Source organism: Culex pipiens, chromosome 1 (genome assembly GCF_016801865.2).
Source record: "Culex pipiens pallens isolate TS chromosome 1, TS_CPP_V2, whole genome shotgun sequence".
In the NCBI taxonomy this organism is placed as follows: domain Eukaryota; kingdom Metazoa; phylum Arthropoda; class Insecta; order Diptera; family Culicidae; genus Culex; species Culex pipiens.
Genome location: NC_068937.1, coordinates 56,270,375 through 56,291,503, shown reverse-complemented (window position 1 = coordinate 56,291,503; position 21,129 = coordinate 56,270,375). Strand labels below are relative to the sequence as shown.

The 21,129-nt window shown below is 38.3% G+C and overlaps 2 protein-coding genes across 2 annotated transcripts; one reads left to right on the top strand and one right to left on the bottom strand.

The window, feature by feature from the left end:
* Positions 1-1,141: 1,141 nt before the first annotated feature.
* Positions 1,142-20,623, top strand: LOC120417761 (uncharacterized). The gene is made up of 3 exons (XM_039579921.2): positions 1,142-1,658; positions 18,708-19,775; positions 19,833-20,623. Exons 2-3 carry the CDS (start codon positions 18,762-18,764, stop codon positions 20,505-20,507), a joined length of 1,689 nt encoding a protein of 562 aa, XP_039435855.2. The 5' UTR covers positions 1,142-1,658; positions 18,708-18,761; the 3' UTR covers positions 20,508-20,623.
* Positions 1,652-16,236, bottom strand: LOC120417762 (uncharacterized). Its single transcript, XM_039579923.2, has 3 exons — positions 15,534-16,236; positions 2,230-2,418; positions 1,652-2,167 (listed from the first exon to the last, which is right to left on the bottom strand). Exons 1-3 carry the CDS (start codon positions 16,019-16,021, stop codon positions 1,705-1,707), a joined length of 1,140 nt encoding a protein of 379 aa, XP_039435857.1. The 5' UTR covers positions 16,022-16,236; the 3' UTR covers positions 1,652-1,704.
* Positions 20,624-21,129: the final 506 nt, after the last annotated feature.

Below are 21,129 nucleotides of genomic sequence, written 5' to 3'. Positions count from 1 at the left end.
AAAGGATTTTGCTCGATTGGTACCTCTGTTTGACAGTTCTCGTGCTTCGATTGGTACTTTTGGTTTGAGATGTCCGTTCTCTAATAAGATCCAGGCTCTCTACAACAAATATGTCACGCTTGAGCTTGAAAATAGCCTTCTACTTTGTTTATGTTTACAGCTGCAGTGCTGTTGTATTAGTGGGGAGCAGTGGGGAGCTTTCGAAAATCACGTTACGCATTCTGTCTTTTCAGCACCCAGGTAAAAACAACCTAAAATCAACATGAATGTGAGGAAGGTGCAACCAACACCCTTAAGGTGGATTAAGTAACGTTTTTTTTATGAATTAACAAAAAAAAACATATCGAGAAATTAAAAGTGAGAGTGTGCCACATGGAGTTAAACTTTCTGTGCAGTTGCTGTGAAGGTTCCCATGGCACTTCGAAAAGTTTAACTCCATGTTGCACGCACACACTCTCACTTTTAATTTCTCGATTGACAAGACAGCATTTTTTTTATGGATCAACTGAGGTCCCCTTGGAATGAGCTGTCAAGTAGGACCTTTTTCTGTTAAGAAGGGCGTCGAAGTTAATTTTTTAAATGGATTTATAAATCCATTTTATTTAAATGCTTTGCGGTCAAGATTAAAATACTTGCTACTTCTTTATATCATTTTGCAAACAGTAAATTGGTTCCGCTTTGACAGTTCAAAATTGAGGCCGCTTTGCGAACCACTATCCGGCACCCAGTGTTCTTCATTCTTCATTTTGATTTTAATGCAAAAAAAATATTGACAAGACAACATTTTTTCGATGGATCAACTATGGTCCCCTTGGAACGAACAACGAACTGTCAAGTAGGAGCTTTTCTGTCAAGAAGGACCACGAGGATAATTTTTCAAAATTGATTTAAAAATTCATTTTGAACTCTTTGTGGTCGTACGAAGGATCATTGCACTCAGAAAAATAAGCTTTATCGCTGTAAACAATAATATCAGCAATCTAAGCTACATTTTAGGACCCAATTATCAAATTTTCACTTATCTGAAAATCAAATCTCCACATAAAATCCGGGTTTCGTGCTAACTATTTTGACAGCAGAGAAATCCCTCATTACCTCATTGCGCGTATTCCCGAAAAAGACACGCGGCATACCAGCCTTGAAACGACGCGTCGAATCGCATGGCATGGTTGCCGGGAATGTTTTTTATTGCACCAAAAGTGCAGAAAATCCTTGGCAACAGTGTCTGCGGCACATTCTGAAATGCCGCGCGGCGTATCGAGAAATTAAAAGGAGAGATGTGAGCCGGTAACATGGAGTGAAACTTTTGCTAGTGTAATGGAGCACTTCACAGTTGCTTGACAGAAAGTTTAACTCCATGTTGCACTTTTAATTTCTCGATACCTTCGAGAGAAACGAACAATACTAATCTACATTCCTTTGGTCAAACGCTCGGTCAAACGCCACATTTCATTTCTGTTCAAATTCATTTAGTGTACTCAAATTATCGAATCGTCTCTTTAATAAGTTTTGTCACCGATGACATCGGAAGTAATTTAGCGTGTGTAGCACATATTTTGACATTCGGGTATTTTCATCAGTAGCGCTGTGCTGTACATTTTTTGTGTGAAAAAAGACCGTCGGCAGCAAATCTCGTTCTCGTCCTGCACTTTTTTACGGTAAGTCCGGAACCACTTTCTAAACTCTTTCTCCCGAAAACTCCCCTCACCGGAGCATGTACCACGTGTCCATTTCGTTGGCCATCAGCCACGGCAGGTACCGGTCCCGAGCGTCCGGTTCCTCGAACTCATAAACTACGACTTCCCCACCGGCGTTGAGGGCGTGGAAGATTCCCATCTGGTTTGAGACGATCGTGTGGTTGCACAGGGACATTAGGGCAAAATCGTGACCGGGATCGTCCAGTTTGGAGCCCTGGACGAAAACCTGCTCGGCGGGGGCGTGTAACTTTTGGCAAATTTTCCCCTGAGGCTCCTCACAAACGACCACAAAGATGAGTCTTCCGCCGTGCAGATTCCGTTGCAGGGCGATTGCCCGGTAGTAATAATCGAACGGTAGCAGATCGTCCCGCCGGACGTAGATTCCGACAAACTCCGCGTCGGACTTTGCCGGAGGTGAAAGACCGTGAAGTTTGGCCAACCGCTTCCGCGCGGAATCTGCTTTTGTCAATCTAGAAATGGTTCAATTCACATCATCTTCAAGTAAAATCTAATTTTTTGGGGCAATAATTACGATAGCATCCGGTTCTCCATGCCCCAGTCGGCGGCCGTTAGGTCCAAATACCGTCGGGCTCCGTTGTCCAAGATAAACAGCTGGTCACGGCGTTGAGGTCGTGTGATTTGAGTGGTGCTGTTTACGACGATGGATCCTCCGATGTCATAACAGTCGAACGAAAGGTCGCCGATCGTCTCCATTGGGACCCTGGATGAAAGTGAACATGTTTTAATTGTCTTAAATTTAAATATGTATGCAAAAGTTAAAGATTGACAAGAAGTGAATTGACAAATAATTTAATAATTTAATCAGCATTTTTTTCGATGGGTCAACTATGATTCCCTTGGAACAAGCTGTCAAGTAGATACTTTTCTGTCACGAAAGGCCGCAAAGTTTTTTTTTGCAATTCCGTCATGAAACTACTCACTTTTCCTGTCATTCTTGAACGACGAAATAGCCTACTTTTCTGTACCAAAAATAACAGAATCGAATAGCAACACTTTTCAAAATAAAAGCTGAAAAGTTGAACTTTTCAGCACTTGTTTTGAAAAGTAACACTTTTCAACATTTTTTGATTTAAACGATTTATTGACAAAATACATGAAAATTTGACTTAAAATTTCACTCAGTGTGTGTTTTTTGGAATTGCAAAAAATGTTGTATGGAACTCGTTGCAAAACTTTTTTTTTCAGCACTCTTCATATTTATCCAACTCGGTGAACCTCGTTGGATAAATGTACGACTCGTGCTGAAAAAATCCTCTTTTTGCAACTTGTTGCATAAACTACTATTTTGCAATCCCGTCGTGTAACTACTTACTTTTCCTGTCATTCTTGAACGACGAAATAGCCTACTTTTCTGTACCAAAAATAACAGAATCGAATAGCAACACTTTTCAAAATAAATGCTGAAAAGTTCTACTTTTCAGCACTAAAATGGGTGCTGAAAAGTTGATTTTTTCAGCACTTGTTTCGAAAAGAAACACTTTTTAACATTTTTTGATTTAAACGATTGATTGACAAAATACATGAAAATTCGACTTTAAATTCCACTCAATGGGTGTTTTTCTGAATTGCAAAAAATGTTGTATGGAACTCGTTGCAAAACTTGATTTTTTCAGCACTCTTCGTATTTATCCAACTCGGTGAACCTCGTTGGATAAATGTACGACTGCTAAAAAAAATCCTCTTTTTGCAACTTGTTGCATAAACTACTATGCGATTGTACAAAGGGTCATTGTACTCAGAAAAATAAGTTTTATCGTTGCGATCAATAATGCACTCAACCCCCGGTGGTTGGTCACTTTTTCGTTTTTTAGTTTGTACCCCGTTGGTTAGTCAAAATCAAACTAAAACGTGACGAACTGCCACTTGTTACTGTTAGATGGCAACCACCAATCCGTACCCTGGCAACGCCACGTTGATCAACGATCAACAGATCGTAGTAACCTTGTGTTAGGTTCTACTAAACTTTTTCATTCCCTTTCAAGACCTAGTTGAATAAAGATCGTTCTTTGAAGAAGCTCCGCCTTTCAGGTTATGGGCCCAGATTACGTTCAAGAAGATTGAAGTTTCCTGAAGAAGTTTTTCCTTGGCGGAAGCGGAATGGCTGAAGAAAAGGTCTGGCTCCTGGAAGGGAAGAACTACGGGAACTGGAAGTTCCGCATGGAGGTCCTGCTTGAGGACAAGGGTCTGCTGAACTGCGTTAAAGCGCCCTTGGACCTGGCGGGTCTGGCGGAGTTGGAATCGGACTCGGCGAACGAGAAGCAGAGGAAGCGAGCGCTGCGGGTGGAACGGGTGGCCAAGGATCGAAGCTGCCGAAACCTGCTGGTCAACCGAATCGCTGAGGACCAGCTCGACCACGTGAAGGATGCGCGGACAGCCAAGGAGACCTGGGACGCGCTGCGCGACGTGTTCGAGCGCGTCGGTATCGCGGGGAAGCTCTTCTTGAAGAAGCAGTTTCAAGAGCTACGATTGGCCGAGGGAGGCGATGTTCCGGCGTTCCTGCAGCGATTTGAGAAGGTGCTACGCGAACTGAAGGCGGCCGGAGTCAAGCTGGAAAAGGAAGATGTCGTTTGCCAACTGCTGTTGGCTCTCCCACGATCGTTCGACGCGCTGATCACGGCGGTCGAGACGATTGAGCCGAAGGACTTGACGCTGGAATATGTAAAGAAGAGGATTCTGGACGAGCAGGTCAAGCGGAACGCGCAAGCTACCCCGGAGGATCAATGTGAAGGCGAGTCGGGTGAGTCTGCGTTCGCCGGCAAGAGACGGGAGATAAGATGTTTTGGATGCGGTTGCCTCGGTCACAAGCGAGCAGATTGTTCCAATGGACGGCTGGACGGATGGGAACCGGTAGAGGAGTCTGGATTCAGGTCCGGTAAGTCCACTCGAAACGTTAAAAGTGGAGCCAATGTGACGTACGAAAACCAAATCGCGTTTGGTGTTGCTACGGACAACGTTGGTGCTTCAGCGTCGCCTGCTGTGATGGGCCGAATCGAGTGGTACCTGGATTCTGGAGCAACGGCGCACTTAGTGCAAGACAAGTCTCTCTTTGAGGAGCTGCGACCGCTGAATCGAGAGGTGCGGATTGCCGTGGCCAAGTCTGGCCAATCGCTAGTAGCAGAATCGGTCGGAACTGTACGAGTGACGATGCTGGTCAAGGGAAAGTGGCTGCCGGCAGTGGTCAACGATGTATTGTACGTGCCCGAGCTTCGATGCAACCTGTTTTCTGTTCGACGGCTTGAAGACGTTGGGATGGCTGTAAAGTTCGTCGGTGGAAAGGTGTCCATCGAGAAGGGAAAGCGTGTGGTCGGCAGTGGACGCCGATCTGGACAGCTGTACGCGTTGGACGTTTTCCGCCGAGATGGTGCTGTTGGCGGTGGCATCCATGCTACTGCAATGATGGCTTGGAAGCCAAAACCGCAAAGCCGCTTGAGCCAAGACAAGGAACCTGTTGATGAAGAATCGGTTGAGGAGGAGACGGCTGCTGATGTTCAAGATGGCGAGAGCGTACAAGAGCTCACCGCTGGTCTGGCTGGACGACAGCTCGGAATTGCGAAGCTGACGGAAGACGAGGACGAGGAAGGACTTCCCGGAGCGCTCCCTTCGCAACCAGAACGTGGCCACTGCCCAGCAGAAGGGTCCACGAGGCACAGCGAACGGGAGCGCAGAACCTCGGGTAAGTTCCTTAACTGTTGCATGCAATTTGGCAGCAATGCTGCTGGTGGACAATTCACAGATTTCACCGAGGGCACTGACGACGTAGTGTTGGCTTGTGCACGGAACACAGAGGCAGTTGCGAAGAACCTGCAGTCGGCGACTGATGCCTCGAAACGGCGTTCTGGCTGGATCCACTGGAAGAAGACCAGGTTCGTGCCAAAGCCGCTGGAGGAGAACATCGTCGATTGGCAAAAGATTTCAAGTTCGAGAAAGACGAGACCGGCAACGTGGACCGGTTCAATTTGCACTTGGTGGAGAAAAGCTGCTCACAAGGACGTGGCTTCGATTACAAAGGAACGAACACACCGGTGACCAAAATCAAGTCGTACGTTTACTGTTTGTGTTGGCGAATTATGTAGCGTTCCGGTCAGTTCGGATTGTGCGTTTGAGCGGGGATGTTAGATGGCAACCACCAATCCGTACCCTGGCAACGCCACGTTGATCAACGATCAACAGATCGTAGTAACCTTGTGTTAGGTTCTACTAAACTTTTTCATTCCCTTTCAAGACCTAGTTAAATAAAGATCGTTCTTTGAAGAAGCTCCGCCTTTCAGTTACAAGGCGCGGTGGTGAAGGTGGTCTTTCAGGGATAATGATATCCGGACCACCCGATCTCAAAGTTAAGCCTCGGGAGGTAAAGGTCTTTAGAGGTCATATAAGGCTTTCTAGGCCCATTGAAAAAAATATAATTTAACTCAAAAATGACGAACTCCTCGTCACAGTGTCCTGATGCAAACAATGATCGAGCTGTAGCTGTCACAGCCCTGCGAAGTATGTTGGCTGACATTTCGAGCAGTCAGTCAAAAAAACCAGCTAGAAGTCGCCTGATAAAAAACTTTTGCTAGAAAGAGATAGGAATCCTGATGCAAACAAACGTCCAGCTGTAATGTAAACATACTTTGAATGTATTGGTAAATTTCTGACTAGAAAGCCTTATACAGTGACTGGTACGTACATCTTGTTCGATCGTGGGTCCGTCAAAATCCAGGACCTACGGCGGATTAAAGCGACGTGGCAATTCTACACGTTATCAAAAATTCGGACACGGGTCCTGAAACCCCGGTGCGTAAAATGTGGTAAGACCGGTGAGACCCACTTCATCGAAAGCTACTGTCTTCCGTGGAAGCGAACAATAAGACGGTTGGGGAGTAGCGTACGCTAAAGTGTTCCGCTTCTGGGAGCGGGTTTTCCCCCGGGACAAGCTTATAATATCTTCACGCTTTTCGAGTTTTTTTTTTGCTCGAGAGTTGTTTAGGCGCTTTCGTGCCTACCGAAACAAGACAGAACCATTCCAAGCTCTCAGTTAGCTGATGATCATGTACATCTACAATTAGGATTAGCTGTTTTGTGCAGCGAAGTTTTTTGACATCAAAAGACAAAACAAACTGTGGTATTGTTTTAAGCTTTTCTATGTCTGTCCTTTTACTTAGAAAATCTCGAAGGGTTTTTTAATGTAATTTTTCCTTTTTTGATGTTGTTAGAATTTCCAATTCATCAAAATGAACTATAGTACAAATCTTATTTGGAAAGAACTTACAATACACAGTGCAATGCAAAGGAAAGTGTTTCAAAAATACTAAAAAAAAAAAAAACTTTGTTTATAATAAAAATACTGAATATTTTTACCAACAAATGTGAAAACGAGCCAAGGCCAAGCATAGGACATCTGCAGCGCTGCGGTGCAATTCAAATTTACACCCGGCTCATGAATACCGAGATCAAATTCGTCACCTTGAAAAAACTCCGTCATCCCCACCGCTAGGGTAGCAAATTTGCCACCAAAACAAGCCCACCGCGGGGGCAAATATGTGTTTTTTTCGTTTTTTGCTCTCGTTTACCTTCAAAATCAATAATTATGCGTTGATTCATGCCTAGAAATGCTAAAAGTTAGTAGGGGAAATTCTCGTATGTTTGGCAGGTTAAGCACTCGCTCCTAACTCCATCCAATTTGCTGATTTTCACTATTTAAACAAATAATTTTGCAAAACTTTTGATAGAAACTTGCTTGCTCACTTCTTATTGAGCTATTTATCACTCGATTTTAGTTGAAAACAATTTTAATAAGCTTTAATTGAATGTCAAAGTTCTGACCTGCCAACATTAGAGGCACGCTGGAATTAGATAAACTTTTTAATCCTCTTGAAATTTAAAAAAATAAACATTTTTCGAAAATGTTGAAAGTTAAACCATTTGCTACCCGCTTTGATTCCCACCAAATTTGCTCGCGAGTTTGCCACCGAGTCTCCCACCGTGCATACCAAAGAAGGTACCAAATTTGATCTCAAGTTCATCTGTAGAAGAAAAATATGTGTCGGTAGGTACCTGTCGGGTACTCATTCTCTGAAACCCGACCACTTTTTGATTTTTTTTGAGATTTTTTTTCAGTTTTTATTTTAATTTTTTAATTTTTGTTTTTTTTTTAAATTTTTGTATTTATTTTTATAATTTTTTTATTTTATGAATTTAGAAATAAAATAAATTTATAAAAGAATTTAATTCCATTTCTATTTGATGCGGTAGCAAACAGGCTGAATACCGGGTAGCAAAGTGAAATCCCGAAGAACAGAGAGCAAACTTGCTACCGCGACAGGTACCGCGGTGGGGTTGACGTCGGGTGCATATTTGATTTGCTTCGATGTTTGCCACCAGCGCTGGAGATGCACTTACAGTGAGTCAAATATTTGTCCGTACCCCCCCGTACGGAAAATGTTTGTGATATAAAAGTACATAAAATTCGACTAAAGTGCCAAGTTTTATACATCAATCGACGCGGCAGAATGTCCTCTTTAAGACACTGTCATTGGATTTGCAAAAAACTTTTTCTTAAAAAATACAAAAATAGTTTACTGAAAAAAGTAAAATAAAGAGGTCAAATAATTGTCCGTACCCCTAATAAAAGTACAAAATCTGATCGATTTAAGTGAATTCATTAATGAAATGTTGTTTCTGTGTCAAATACTAGTACCTCTAGCCAGTTTGTGACAACTTTGAACTTCTGATAACTTTGTTTAGTTAGTTTATATTAAAAATTGGATTAAATTAGGTTTTTATGTAAAACTTTTCAAAATATTAGTTTATAAACAACTATTTTTATAAAATTGCTATTTTATGTTGTAAGAGTCTCTATTTAACAAGTTTTAACAATATTTGTTCGAAATATACATTGTTTTCATCTTTTTTATTGACATTTTTCGACCAAAAATACTGTTTCGGAACAATACCGTTAAACAATCCGGATTGTCCCGGAACCGGGTTAACCCCTCGGAGGGAAATTTTGTGGTGGTCAGATACACTGAAAAAAAAGAAGGAATCCAATTCCTAAAATTTAGGAATTTGCCAACTTCTGCCAGAGAAGTCGCTCAATTCCTAAATTTGCTGGCCCAATTTAGGAATTCTGATACTTCTTTGGAAAAATGAGCTTAAACTGACAGCAAAGCTTCTCTTGCGCAACTGCGCCATCTGATATTGAAACTCGGAAGCATTCTTCAGAGCTTAACAGTCTGAACTTTCCTCTTTCTTTTGTTCTCGAGAGACGCTGGTCAAGCTTGACTTGTTTCGACAGGATTCTGATGATCGATCCACATAAATGCCAGAATAAAACTTTTTCATTTACAAATATTTTCAGATAATGAAAATTTAATAATTCGCTCAAATAAAAAAATAAAATATCAAAGTATAAAAAGTATAAAAAGTAGAAAAAGTAAAAAAAAATATAAAAAGTATAAAACTTATAAAAAGAATAAAAAGTATAAAAATTATAAAAAGAATAAAAAGTATAAAAAAAATAAAAAGTATAAAAAGTATAAAAAGTATAAAAAGTATAAAAAGTATAAAAAGTATAAAAAGTATAAAAAGTATAAAAAGTATAAAAAGTGTAAAAAGTATAAAATGTATAAAAAGTATAAAAAGTATAAAAAGTATAAAAAGTATAAAAAGTATAAAAATTATCAAAAGTATAAAAAGTATAAAAAGTGTAAAAAGTATAAAAAGTATAAAAAGTATAAAAAGTATAAAAAGTATAAAAAGTATAAAAAGATTAAATAGAATAAAAAGTATAAAAAGTATAAAAATTATAAAAAGAATAAAAAGTATAAAAAGTATAAAAAGTATAAAACTTATAAAAAGTATAAAAAGTATAAAAAGTATAAAAAGTATAAAAAGTATAAAAAGTATAAAAAGTATAAAAAGTATAAAATGTATAAAAAGTATAAAACTTATAAAAAGTATAAAAAGTATAAAAAGTATAAAATGTATAAAAAGTATAAAACTTATAAAAAGAATCAAAAGTATAAAAAGTATAAAAAGTATAAAAAGTATAAAAAGTATAAAAAGTATAAAAAGTATAAAAAGTATAAAAAGTATAAAAAGTATAAAAAGTATAAAAAGTATAAAAAGTATAAAAAGTATAAAAAGTACAAAAAGTATAAAAAGTATAAAAAGTATAAAAAGTATAAAAAGTATAAAAAGTATAAAAAGTTTAAAAAGTATAAAAATTATAAAAAGTATAAAAAGTATAAAAAGTATAAAAAGTATAAAGTATTTAAAGTATTCAAAGTATTTGAAGAATTTAAAGTATTTAAAGTATTTAAAGTATTTAAAGTATTTATAGTATTTAAAGTATTTAAAGTATTTAAAGTATTTAAAGTATTTAAAGTATTTAAAGTATTTAAAGTATTTAAAGTATTTAAAGTATTTAAAGTATTTAAAGTATTTAAAGTATTTAAAGTATTTAAAGTATTTAAAGTATTTAAAGTATTTAAAGTATTTAAAGTATTTAAAGTATTTTAAGTATTTAAAGTATTTAAAGTATTTAGGGTATTTAAAGTATTTAAAGTATTTAAAGTTTTTAACGTATTTAAAGTATTTAGAGTATTTAAAGTATTTAAAGTATTTAAAGTATTTAAAGTATTTAAAGTATTTAACGTATTTAAAGTATTTAGAGTATTTAAAGTATTTAAAGTATTTAAAGTATTTATATTATTTAATGTACTTAAAGTATTTAAAGTATTTAAAGTATTTATAGTATTTAAAGTATTTTAAGTATTTAGAGTATTTAAAGTATTTAAAGTATTTAAAGTATTTAAAGTATTTTAAGTATTTAAAGTATTTAAAGTATTTAAAGTATTTAAAGTATTTAAAGTATTTAAAGTATTTAAAGTATTTAAAGTATTTAAAGTATTTAAAGTATTTAAAGTATTTAAAGTATTTAAAGTATTTAAAGTATTTAAAGTATTTAAAGTATTTAAAGTATTTAAAGTATTTAAAGTATTTAAAGTATTTAGGGTATTTAAAGTATTTAAAGTATTTAAAGTATTTAAAGTATTTAAAGTATTTAAAGTATTTAAAGTATTTAAAGTATTTGAAGTACTTAAAGTATCTAAAGTATTTCAAGTATTTTAAGTTTATAAAGTATTTAATGTTTTTATAGTATTCAAAGTTTTTAAAGTATTTAAAGTATTAAAAGTATTTAAAGTATTTAAGATATTTAAAGTATTTATAGTATTTAAAGTATTTAAAGTATTTTAAGTATTTAAAGTATTTAAAGTATTTAAAGTATTTAAAGTATTTAAAGTATTTAAAGTATTTAAAGTATTTAAAGTATTTAAAGTATTTAAAGTATTTAAAGTATTTAAAGTATTTGAAGTACTTAAAGTATCTAAAGTATTTCAAGTATTTTAAGTTTATAAAGTATTTAATGTATTTAAAGTATTTAAAGTATTTAAAGTATTTAGAGTATTTAAAGTATTTAAAGTATTTAAAGTATTTAAAGTATTTAAAGTATTTAAAGTATTTAAAGTATTTAAAGTATTTAAAGTATTTAAAGTATTTAAAGTATTTAAAGTATTTAAAGTATTTAAAGTATTTAAAGTATTTAAAGTATTTAAAGTATTTAAAGTATTTAATGTATTTAAAGTATTTAATGTATTTAAAGTATTTAAAGTATTTAAAGACTTTGAAGTTTTTAAAGTATTTAAAATATTTATGATTTTCGGGTTTGAATGTATTTAAATTATTTTAAGTATGTTGGGTATTTTGAAAATACCTAATATTTTAAGTAACAGGTACATAAAACTTAACTGTTTAAAGAACTATGGTATTTTAAGTGTTTAATGTGTGTGTGTTTTTTTTTAAATGTTTGAATTGAACATATTAAATGTATTGAATGTATTTAAAATATTTTAAGGCTTAATCCATAAAGTTCGTGAGCCTAAAATCTTACTCCTACATCACCGGTTGAATAAATTAAATAAAATGTAAATTACTTTAAAAATTAAAAGTTTCTAAATTACTTTAAAAATTCAAAAATTTCTTAAATACTTGCAAAAGTTTAAACTAACTGAACCTACTTTGAGTATTTTCAATATTTTAAATACTTCAAGTACTTTATAACTTCAAGTGGTTTAAATACTTTTAATGCCTTCTATATTTATGATAACTTTTAAAATCTAAAATACTTTTAATTCTGAAAATTCTTCAAATATAAAAAAATAGTACATCAGTTACTTTAAATCCTTTGAATAATTGAAGTATGAGTACGTTAATAATTAATAATGAGGTCATTTAAATTTTAAAATATATTAAATACTTTTAAAATGGGGAATTTTTCGTATGTTTTGCAGGTTAAGCACTCGCTCCTGACTCCATCCAATTTACTGATTTTCATTAAACAACTAATTTTGCAAAACTTTAATAGAAACTTCCTATTGAGCTTTTTATAACTCGATTTTAGTTGAAAACGCTTTTAATGAGCCGTAATTGAATGTCGAAGTGCTGATATGACAACATTAGAGAAAAGATGGAATTAGATCCTGTTCCCCTTCTTATAATATTTTCTTTGTTTTGAATTCTTCATACTTTCAAAACTTCTAATACTTTCAAAATATAAAAAACACAAATTATTTTGAAATTCTTTAAATTTCTTAAATCTTTGAAATACATTAAATTTAATCTTCTTTGAATGTTCTATTTTATTTACTCCTGATACAGCTTTAAATAATTTCAATATGTTGTACTTTTAGTACTTTGAATGCTTCGTTAAATGCTTTAAGTATTTAAAATTTTATTAAAACTGCATATCTGGAGTTTTTTGAAAAGGTCCAATAATCTAAATTTCCAGTTTTTGCTTTTTGGGTGTTTTTGAATCCGCCTTGAGTCAGAGGTATCCAGCTTTTAAAGCGAAAATGGCGTTCGAATGGTGAACGCCCGAAATATTAAAATCACGCAGTGGTACCAACATTACGAAAAAAGTGTGCCATGGCATGACTGGCGCATATTTTTTTCTAATGTTGGTGCTACTGCACGATTTTGACATTTCGGACGTTTAACATTCGAACGCCATCTTCGCTTAAAAACCTGGATTAAAAAAACACCCAAAAAGCAAAAACTGAAAATTTGGTTTATTGGCCATTTAAAAAACTCCAGATATGTTTAATATACTCAATTTCATTAATAGAAACTATACATACTTTTAATTCTTAAAATACTTGAAATTAAAAAAAAAACTTCAATGACTTGAAATACTTCAAATAATTACAAGAAACATATTTTATATTTCCTAAATTCCTCTAATAATTTTAGTCAAGATTTTAGTAAATTTGATTTATATTATCGTGATTTAATTTTTTATTACTTTGAATACAAAAAGATTTTTTTTAAATCCTCGAAAAAATCTGCATTTTGATTTATTTGATGAAACAACTTTTTTAATATCAATCCACGTAATATTTGTATGACCCTTTGTTGATCGTTATTTCTGAACGACCCGTCAAGTTAAAAAAGCTCAGTCGACGACAAGCAAGCGGACAAGCTGACGTGCGGAAAATGGTTTTCATTAAAAGATCCGAAATTTTTGACCGGATTAGACCATTTTTCGTACTTTTGACGGCCAACGGACGTTCCGGAATGTTCTTTCTGGTAAGTTTAGTGAAAACCGGATGAATTCCGGTGTTTTTGTTGTTACGAATACACAGTTAGTTGCAGATAAATGCAACCGCATTTTCACGTCGTTCCAGATATCCGGGCAGTTTTCGAGGTCGAGCAGAGGTTCTACGCCAGTGACCTGAGTGCGGAAAGATGTTTTGCTGGTCCCGAAGAACTCCCGCAATTCGTAGGTCATCGATTCGGGGAAAATGAACGATCCGCGGAGAAAATTTCACGTAGGTAAAAAACGGTGGAAAGTAATTTGGGAAAGAAATGACGATTTCCATCTTTCCCTGCAGGCAGAGCTGGAAGGACCCCGCGGAACCGGTTCCGGTGTGGACAACGCTAAACAAGCCAGATGAAAATTGGCTCCGGCAACTGCTTGCGAGATCTGGGCACCGCGGGCCGCTTCTTGAAATTAAACGACGTCCCAGCAACCGGAATCCGGACGCGGCTTGTGGCAGAACTCATTTCCGGCAGGCGTTATTGATAGTTTTTTGGAGCAAATTGCTCACTTCTAGATAGTTTGTTTTACAATATTCTTTGCCATGTATATAAGAGCATTATTTTCAATAAAATTTGGGGTTTTCTGTTGTTTTTATCTTGAAAAAACATTAAAACCAGTAGCATTTTTTTATTAACGGTGTTGCCAGTTATCACAAGCTTAGGTTACCGACCGCTAGGTGTCGCTTTTTGTACTTTCAGGCTTATTCAGAGCTTTTTAAAGTTCAAAAAACGAAATGTAGTTGGCGCCACCTGTTAAATTAAGCTGGCAAAGCATGCTGGCAAATTTAGGAATTGGATGACTTCTTGGACAGAAGGAAGCCAAATTACTAAATAAGGAAAGGGGGCAAAATTCCTAGAAAAAAGGCATTTTTTCCTTCTTTTTATTTTCAGTGTAGAGGACAAAAAACCCATCTCTTGCAATAGGGACGTGGCGTTACATCGTGCTGCCATCTGGTTTTTTTAAGCGCAAGAGTGGAAAAGTGCTGAGTCATCGTCTAAAAATAGACGGCGCCCTATCTCGCCCAGCAAAATGAAGTCGATAAAGTAGTCGGTTTCGATGAGAAAAAGTGGAAAACGTGGGCTAAAAATAGCGACGCCATCCCCCTATTTAAAGCATCCAATTTCGTCCACTACAGCCCGATTACGAGTCCCTAGTCTGAAATTTGAAATTTTCACTTTCCGTACTGAGAATTTTTGTACCGTCCTGGGACAGAATGTTTTGCTTGGGGAATTTGAAAATTTCAAATTTCAGACTAGGGACTCGTAATTGGGCTGTAGTGGACGAAATTGGATGCTTTAAATTGCAAGAGGTGGGTTTTTTTGTCCTCTATCTGACCACCACAAAATTTCCCTCCGAGGGGTTAACCCGGTTCCGGGACAATCCGGATTGTTTAACGGTATTGTTCCGAAACAGTATTTTTGGTCGAAAAATGTCAATAAAAAAGATGAAAACAATGTATATTTCGAACAAATATTGTTAAAACTTGTTAAATAGAGACTCTTACAACATAAAATAGCAATTTTATAAAAATAGTTGTTTATAAACTAATATTTTGATAAGTTTTACATAAAAAACTAAATTTAATCCAATTTTTAATATAAACTAACTAAACAAAGTTATCAGAAGTTCAAAGTTGTCACAAACTGGCTAGAGGTACTAGTATTTGACACAGAAACAACATTTCATTAATGAATTCACTTAAATCGATCAGATTTTGTACTTTTATTAGGGGTACGGACAATTATTTGACCTCTTTATTTTACTTTTTTCAGTAAACTATTTTTGTATTTTTTAAGAAAAAGTTTTTTGCAAATCCAATGACAGTGTCTTAAAGAGGACATTCTGCCGCGTCGATTGATGTATAAAACATGGCACTTTAGTAGAATTTTATGTACTTCTATATCACAAACATTTTCCGTACGGGGGGGTACGGACAAATATTTGACTCACTGTAGGTAATTTCTGCAGGGTATCATTTGCCTTCACACTTCTTATGCAGTGCGGAGTGATTAACTAATTCAACTCTTATGCCGATCATAATTCGTGAATTACGTTGTCTACCACAAACGGAATCGATTGTACGCTTCCACACCCAATAGAAAATCAATAAAAAATATCTCGCGTCAACACTGATAACGAAATCCCAATGACTGGCCACTTCTCGGTTCACTCACTCATCGAACAATCGCTCCAGTTTCCGCTTGGTCGATCGCGGCAAGAAAGGCACTATCCGAAGTCCGCCCATTTCCGGCTCCTGAAAGGCACCGATCTGGCGCAACGCAATCAACGTGTAGTACTGCCACAGGTTTTCCTCCAGCAGATCGTCTACGAAGGCACTGAATACGAGCTCCGACGTGAGTGGGCACGGTTCCCGGTGGCGCTGGACGAGCGCTGTCACGTTCGTGTCGAGGTCCAACAGGTCCAGGAAGATCTGGACGGAACTTTCACTCCAACGGTTCTTGGGGTCTACCCGACGGAGCAGAAGAAAGTCATTGCCGCTTTGCTGTTCGGGGTTTCCGTGACGTGTAAACTCCTGTCGGTTCGTAGTGTCCACGACAAGCCAAAGAAATGTTCCCAGCGAGGCCAACAGGATCAACGGCTTGAGGTTGTTCCGGATAAGCTGAAGTATGCTCCGTAGACAGGTGCATAAGGCGCGAACCATCGTTCTGATATTGGATGGTGGGAAACCTTTATTTGACGAATTTTTCAATGCTGATTAGACAGCTATTCATCGCTGCTTAAGATTGGCCCAATTGTTTATCACACAAACTGATAACGCGCGCCGTCGAATGATTCACGCTTAAAATCGAATCTTCCAAAAGGTGAATTCCGCGTATCGAGTTACAACTTAACGTTACGATTACTGAAACTGGACTGACCCGTCGGTTTCGGGAACCGGCATTTTAGAACGTTATCAGTTCGTAAAGGTGCGAACAGCGATAAGCTCGCCAAACACCTGTGTGGCGACGGGTGGTGGCAGCGGCGTATCGACTTTGATAAGGACGTGTTTGATGCAATATTTTACGCGCAATTTTTCGGGAATCCATCTGGTGATGGAATCGAAACGGGGTATTGCATGCAAGTTAATGCATCGGATTTACTTCGTGTTTTTGTTCACAATTAGTCAATTAAAAATGCGGGCCAAGGGTGGATGATACTGATGATACCTCGTCGGTTGACGCCCAGGCGAGGAACATCCCGGAAGGAACCCAACTACATCCGTAGTGCTGTTCGATCACCTGGGTCAAAACAGTTTAGCTCTGGTTCCTTGCAAGTACCCTATTTTCTTATCTCCACTTTGGCTTGGTTCAGTCATCCTGATGACAAGGTTAAATTTATTATCTATTGTTCATTTCTACATCTACTACATAAACTACCGTAAACTGGGATCAATCGGGACACAGGGGGCGAATTGGGACAGCAGTTTTAACCGAGGTTTCAACCATGTTGGAGCACAGTATTTTGATTTTTCTGGTTGGTTTCGGTTAGAACAGACTCAGGTCAACAAAATGTGTACCTCCATTTCCAAATTTAATAGCTTTAAGTGCTTTAAAAACTGCTGTGCCTATTCAGACTGTAGTCTCGATTCACCCCAGATTACGGTACTATCTTTCTTTTACTATTGTTCTTTACATAGTATATTACACTCAACCCCCGGTGGTTAGTCACTTTTTCGTTTGAAACTTTTTTTAGTTTGTATCCCGTTGGTTGGTTGTTCAAGACCTGCAAGACCTGTGTTAGGATGAGTTTTTCTTTCCGCTAGCTCTTAATCCAAACGACCAAGATTTAGTTACATAACCTCGTTTATTGCCCCTTTAACAACAGTTCTTCTTTCTCACTTGTTCTTATTCCTCTTCGCGGACGCTTCCTTTTCACGCTCTTCTTGAGCTCTTCCTTTCTTCGGTCCAACAAATCTCAGTTTTTTCTTCCTCTTCTTCTTACTCTGTCCCGGTTCTCCTCAGCAACGCTCCATCCTTCACGCGGTCGTGCGTCGCGGCCACCGGACCTTGTCCAGCCACCGCGCGCCGTCAATTCGCGGCCTCCCGCCGCACGTGTTCCGCCGGCCAGCGATTCGGTGTCGTCCGACTCGGCCAGAAATATCCAGCTCCCGAAACGACCCTGAAATTCTTCCGCGTTAAGGGTCGGCCAAAAATACTCCTCTCGAGAGTCTTACCTCACTGAGGGTCGAAGCAGGCGTCGATCACGGACGGTGGCAATTAGGGGTTGCCGGCTAAGCAGCAGGCGGAGACGTAAAATATTTGGGAACTTGAAGGCATGTGAAAACATTAAGATATGTGAAGATTTGAAGACATGTGGAGACTTGAATACATGTTGAGACTTGAAACTATGTGGAGAATCGATACCATGTTGATCAGTAAAATAAAATCATTTTTTCCCATGACTCGTGAAGAGTACCGAGGCCGCATTTACAAAGCGGATTCAGTGGCTTTTTCTGAACTAAATGTTAACATGTTAAGGTTGATTTTAACATTCGATAGTGTCGTGATAAGGTCCAGCTTGTGAAGATACACTATCTTCTCTTTAGTAAGCAACCGACCCAGAAGGGGGAAAAGACAGTTGGTGCGAGTTTAAATTTGAACCCAGATCTACCGCTTACGAGGCGGAAGCGTTAAAACTAGGCTACGTGGATCGGTCAAATAATCCCAAATATGAGCTTGATTGGTTATGCTTAAGACTTGACGCTTTTACTATGAGGTTCAAATGGCATTTATCCACTAACGATTCTTGGATTTTCCATTTGAATCCCATTGAAACCTCAAAAGCGCCAGGTCCTGTCACAGCCAGTCAAGCTCATATTTGAGAACCGTACCGAAAGTGGAAACATGTGGATACTTGAAGACATGTTGTTGATTTTTTTTTGAAGACATGTGGAGGCTTGGTTACATGAGTTTAATGCCATTTCGTGACTTGAAGACCTAAAGATAGGTCAATTCAAAGTTTAAAAAAAATAGGTATTCGGCGCCTTCCCCTTTTGTCACACTTTCATACACTTGGAAGAACAGAGCGGCGAAGTTCTTGTAGAGAAAAAGAAAGTTAACTTCTTGGGGGCTATAAGACATTGAGAGACTTGAAAACAAGTGGTAACTTTAAGGAATGTGGAGATTTAAAGAAGTTTGGCATGTATAGTCTTGGGACATTTTGGAGGCTAATTGCGTTACGTGATAAAAGAACACTCCTTTTGAAGTCTTTAGATAGTCGGAATTTAAAGACATTAAAGTCATTTGTAGAATAATAAACAGTGATGTAAATGCATATGGGACATTTATGCTACGACAGGGGTTTCTTTAATTTTCACCATTAGTTACTGTTCTCTTTTTGCATTCCAGTTACCGCTGAAAAACTATTTTGTCAAAGTGTCGTTTGCTGCCGGCGACACCAACATGAACCCTTCCGAACGATGTGGCATAGTGGTGTTCCGAAACGAAGTTGGCTCTTACAGTAATGGCCACTCAAGCTGTGCGACCGAATGCGAGCGGATCAACCACGGCCTGGAATACGATGAACGATTCATACGACTCCACGACGCCATCAGTAAAGGCTTTAAGATGGTTTTGGATAAGCTGCGATCAGAAGATTCTGAATCGGAGGATTCCGACGAGCAGAAAGATGAGGACAATGCGCCGAACTTGACGGTCAGAATCTGGGCAGAAATTCTGACGAATTTGAACGCAACGCAGCTGGCCAACGCACGCTTGGTCTGCCATCGTTGGAAACGGATCATCGACCGCAGCCCGTCGCTGGTGGGCAAGTTTGTGCTCAGTTTTCCGCACGGAACTACACTGGACAAGCATTGTGAACTGGTACGAGATGTGATTGCTTCCGGAATGCAACACACGCAAGCTTCATTGAGGAAAATCACTCTGGTTGGAGCTGCCGCGTGGTGGCCAGCGGTCGGTGGCGCGCTCATCTCTCTGACCATCGCCGATTGCAAGATTCCGATCGACATGCTGCTGGACGTGCTCAAGCTTAGCCCGAGTTTGAAACGTTTAGACCTAACTTGCGGAAAGAACCTTTACTTCCATACCGTGAAGGCTGTCGACTTCCAACTGGAAACGCTAGAGAACCTGTGCTTGACCGACATACAGTACGTAAAGACGCTGGACGTCTTCCAGCAAATGTGCCCACGGCTGAAAGTTCTCCGGATTCCGGGAAGAAGCAAACTCGCTGGATTCATCGACAAACTGATTTGCTTCATAAAGGCAACGCGCAGAACGCTGGAGGAGGTCGCCATCGGTGGTGGAACAGATCTATGGGAAAAGCTATCTGATCTTAACGGTTTGCTGCTGAAGCGTGCAACATTTTCATACGTTGCACCGGAGAGGATGGTGATTTTGAGTCGGAATGTCCCCTCAATCGAATCGCTTTCGATAGATTGGATGAAGTTCGAAGACGAGGTAAGCTTTTGATTTACTGTTATATATTTTAAGACTACAATACTTCAGTTGTTACAGAAACTTGCGAAGATTGGAGACAACCTCCCGAAGCTTAAATCGTTGACTGCGAGAATCGCTTCACCTGCGACTTTTCTCAACTTCATGCCGGAACTGGCGCAGCTCTCGCTTAATTGCTCCAACCATGTCATCAGCTTTAGCGACTTGGAGCTGCACAACCTCACGAGCATCACCCTGCGAAGCACGAAGCTAACGGACAACTGGCACAGGCACTTTCCGAATATGCGTTCCGTTGCCCTCATCAAATGCACCATCGATGGCAGCTGGTCGGATCTGTTCCTTCCCGTTGCCCAACTCGGCAAGTTGCAACACTTGCTCTTGTACAAAGTGAGCGTTGCGGTAGCCTCCGACGACGTGTACATTCCGGACTATCTGGACAGCTTGAGCTTGCTAGAGATCCGCAAGTGTCGCCTGCCGAAGGCTACGCTGCACGCGTTGATCCGGTTCTGCCCGATGTTGGTTCGAATCGATCTGCAAAGAGTTCAAGGCGTTGACGATGACATTAGGCTGGCAATCGGTGAGGGCTTGAAGTATTTGAAGGAGATTAGCATCGACGATTGTGTCGTTCGTGACGACGAATTTCTCGAGCACACCAGCAAGCAATGCGAAGGTGTTGAGGTGAACCTTACGGACTGTATCGGACCATCACTGAGTGAGGGTGAGCTAAGCGCTTAGAGGGAGGGACTCACTTTCTTTTAAGTTCAAAGATTTTTCTTGTCTTTTCTTATGATTTTTACGTAAGTCTCATCGTAACTCAAATATTTCATTCCTGTACGTGAAATGAATTCGAATTACATGGAAAGGTTACCAATCAAATTTTAGCGAAACATTTATTTTATTATTATTTAGAACGATCATGTGAGACTGCGACGTGGGACTGCATGAATCTTCAGCTGCTGCCGGAAGGGTGTATTCCGAAATTACCGAATTACCGAATCATGTGAGACATCATTTTTAAAGTGAACAGAAAGCGTAAATTGATCACTTTCTCTTAGATTCCAAAATAGGGGAACAGCATCTAACTCCATCGTGCCTCTAATGTTGCAGATCTTTCTTGGGTCCGCCTCGATCTGATTTCTCCATCTCTTTGGCCAAAGAGCATTCTGACAGGATGGACTTCGTCCCGATTCTCGCCAGGGTGACGATGGTCAGTTCTCCCAGCAGCGCGTGTAGTTCATGCACCTTTGTCGTGACTTAAATGACTGCGCAGGCTCAACTCGAGGGGAAGCATAAAGTTTGCGTTCCCTAGAATAACGTGTATTTTGAATTAAAAAAAAATTCTGGGCCGAATGGTTTT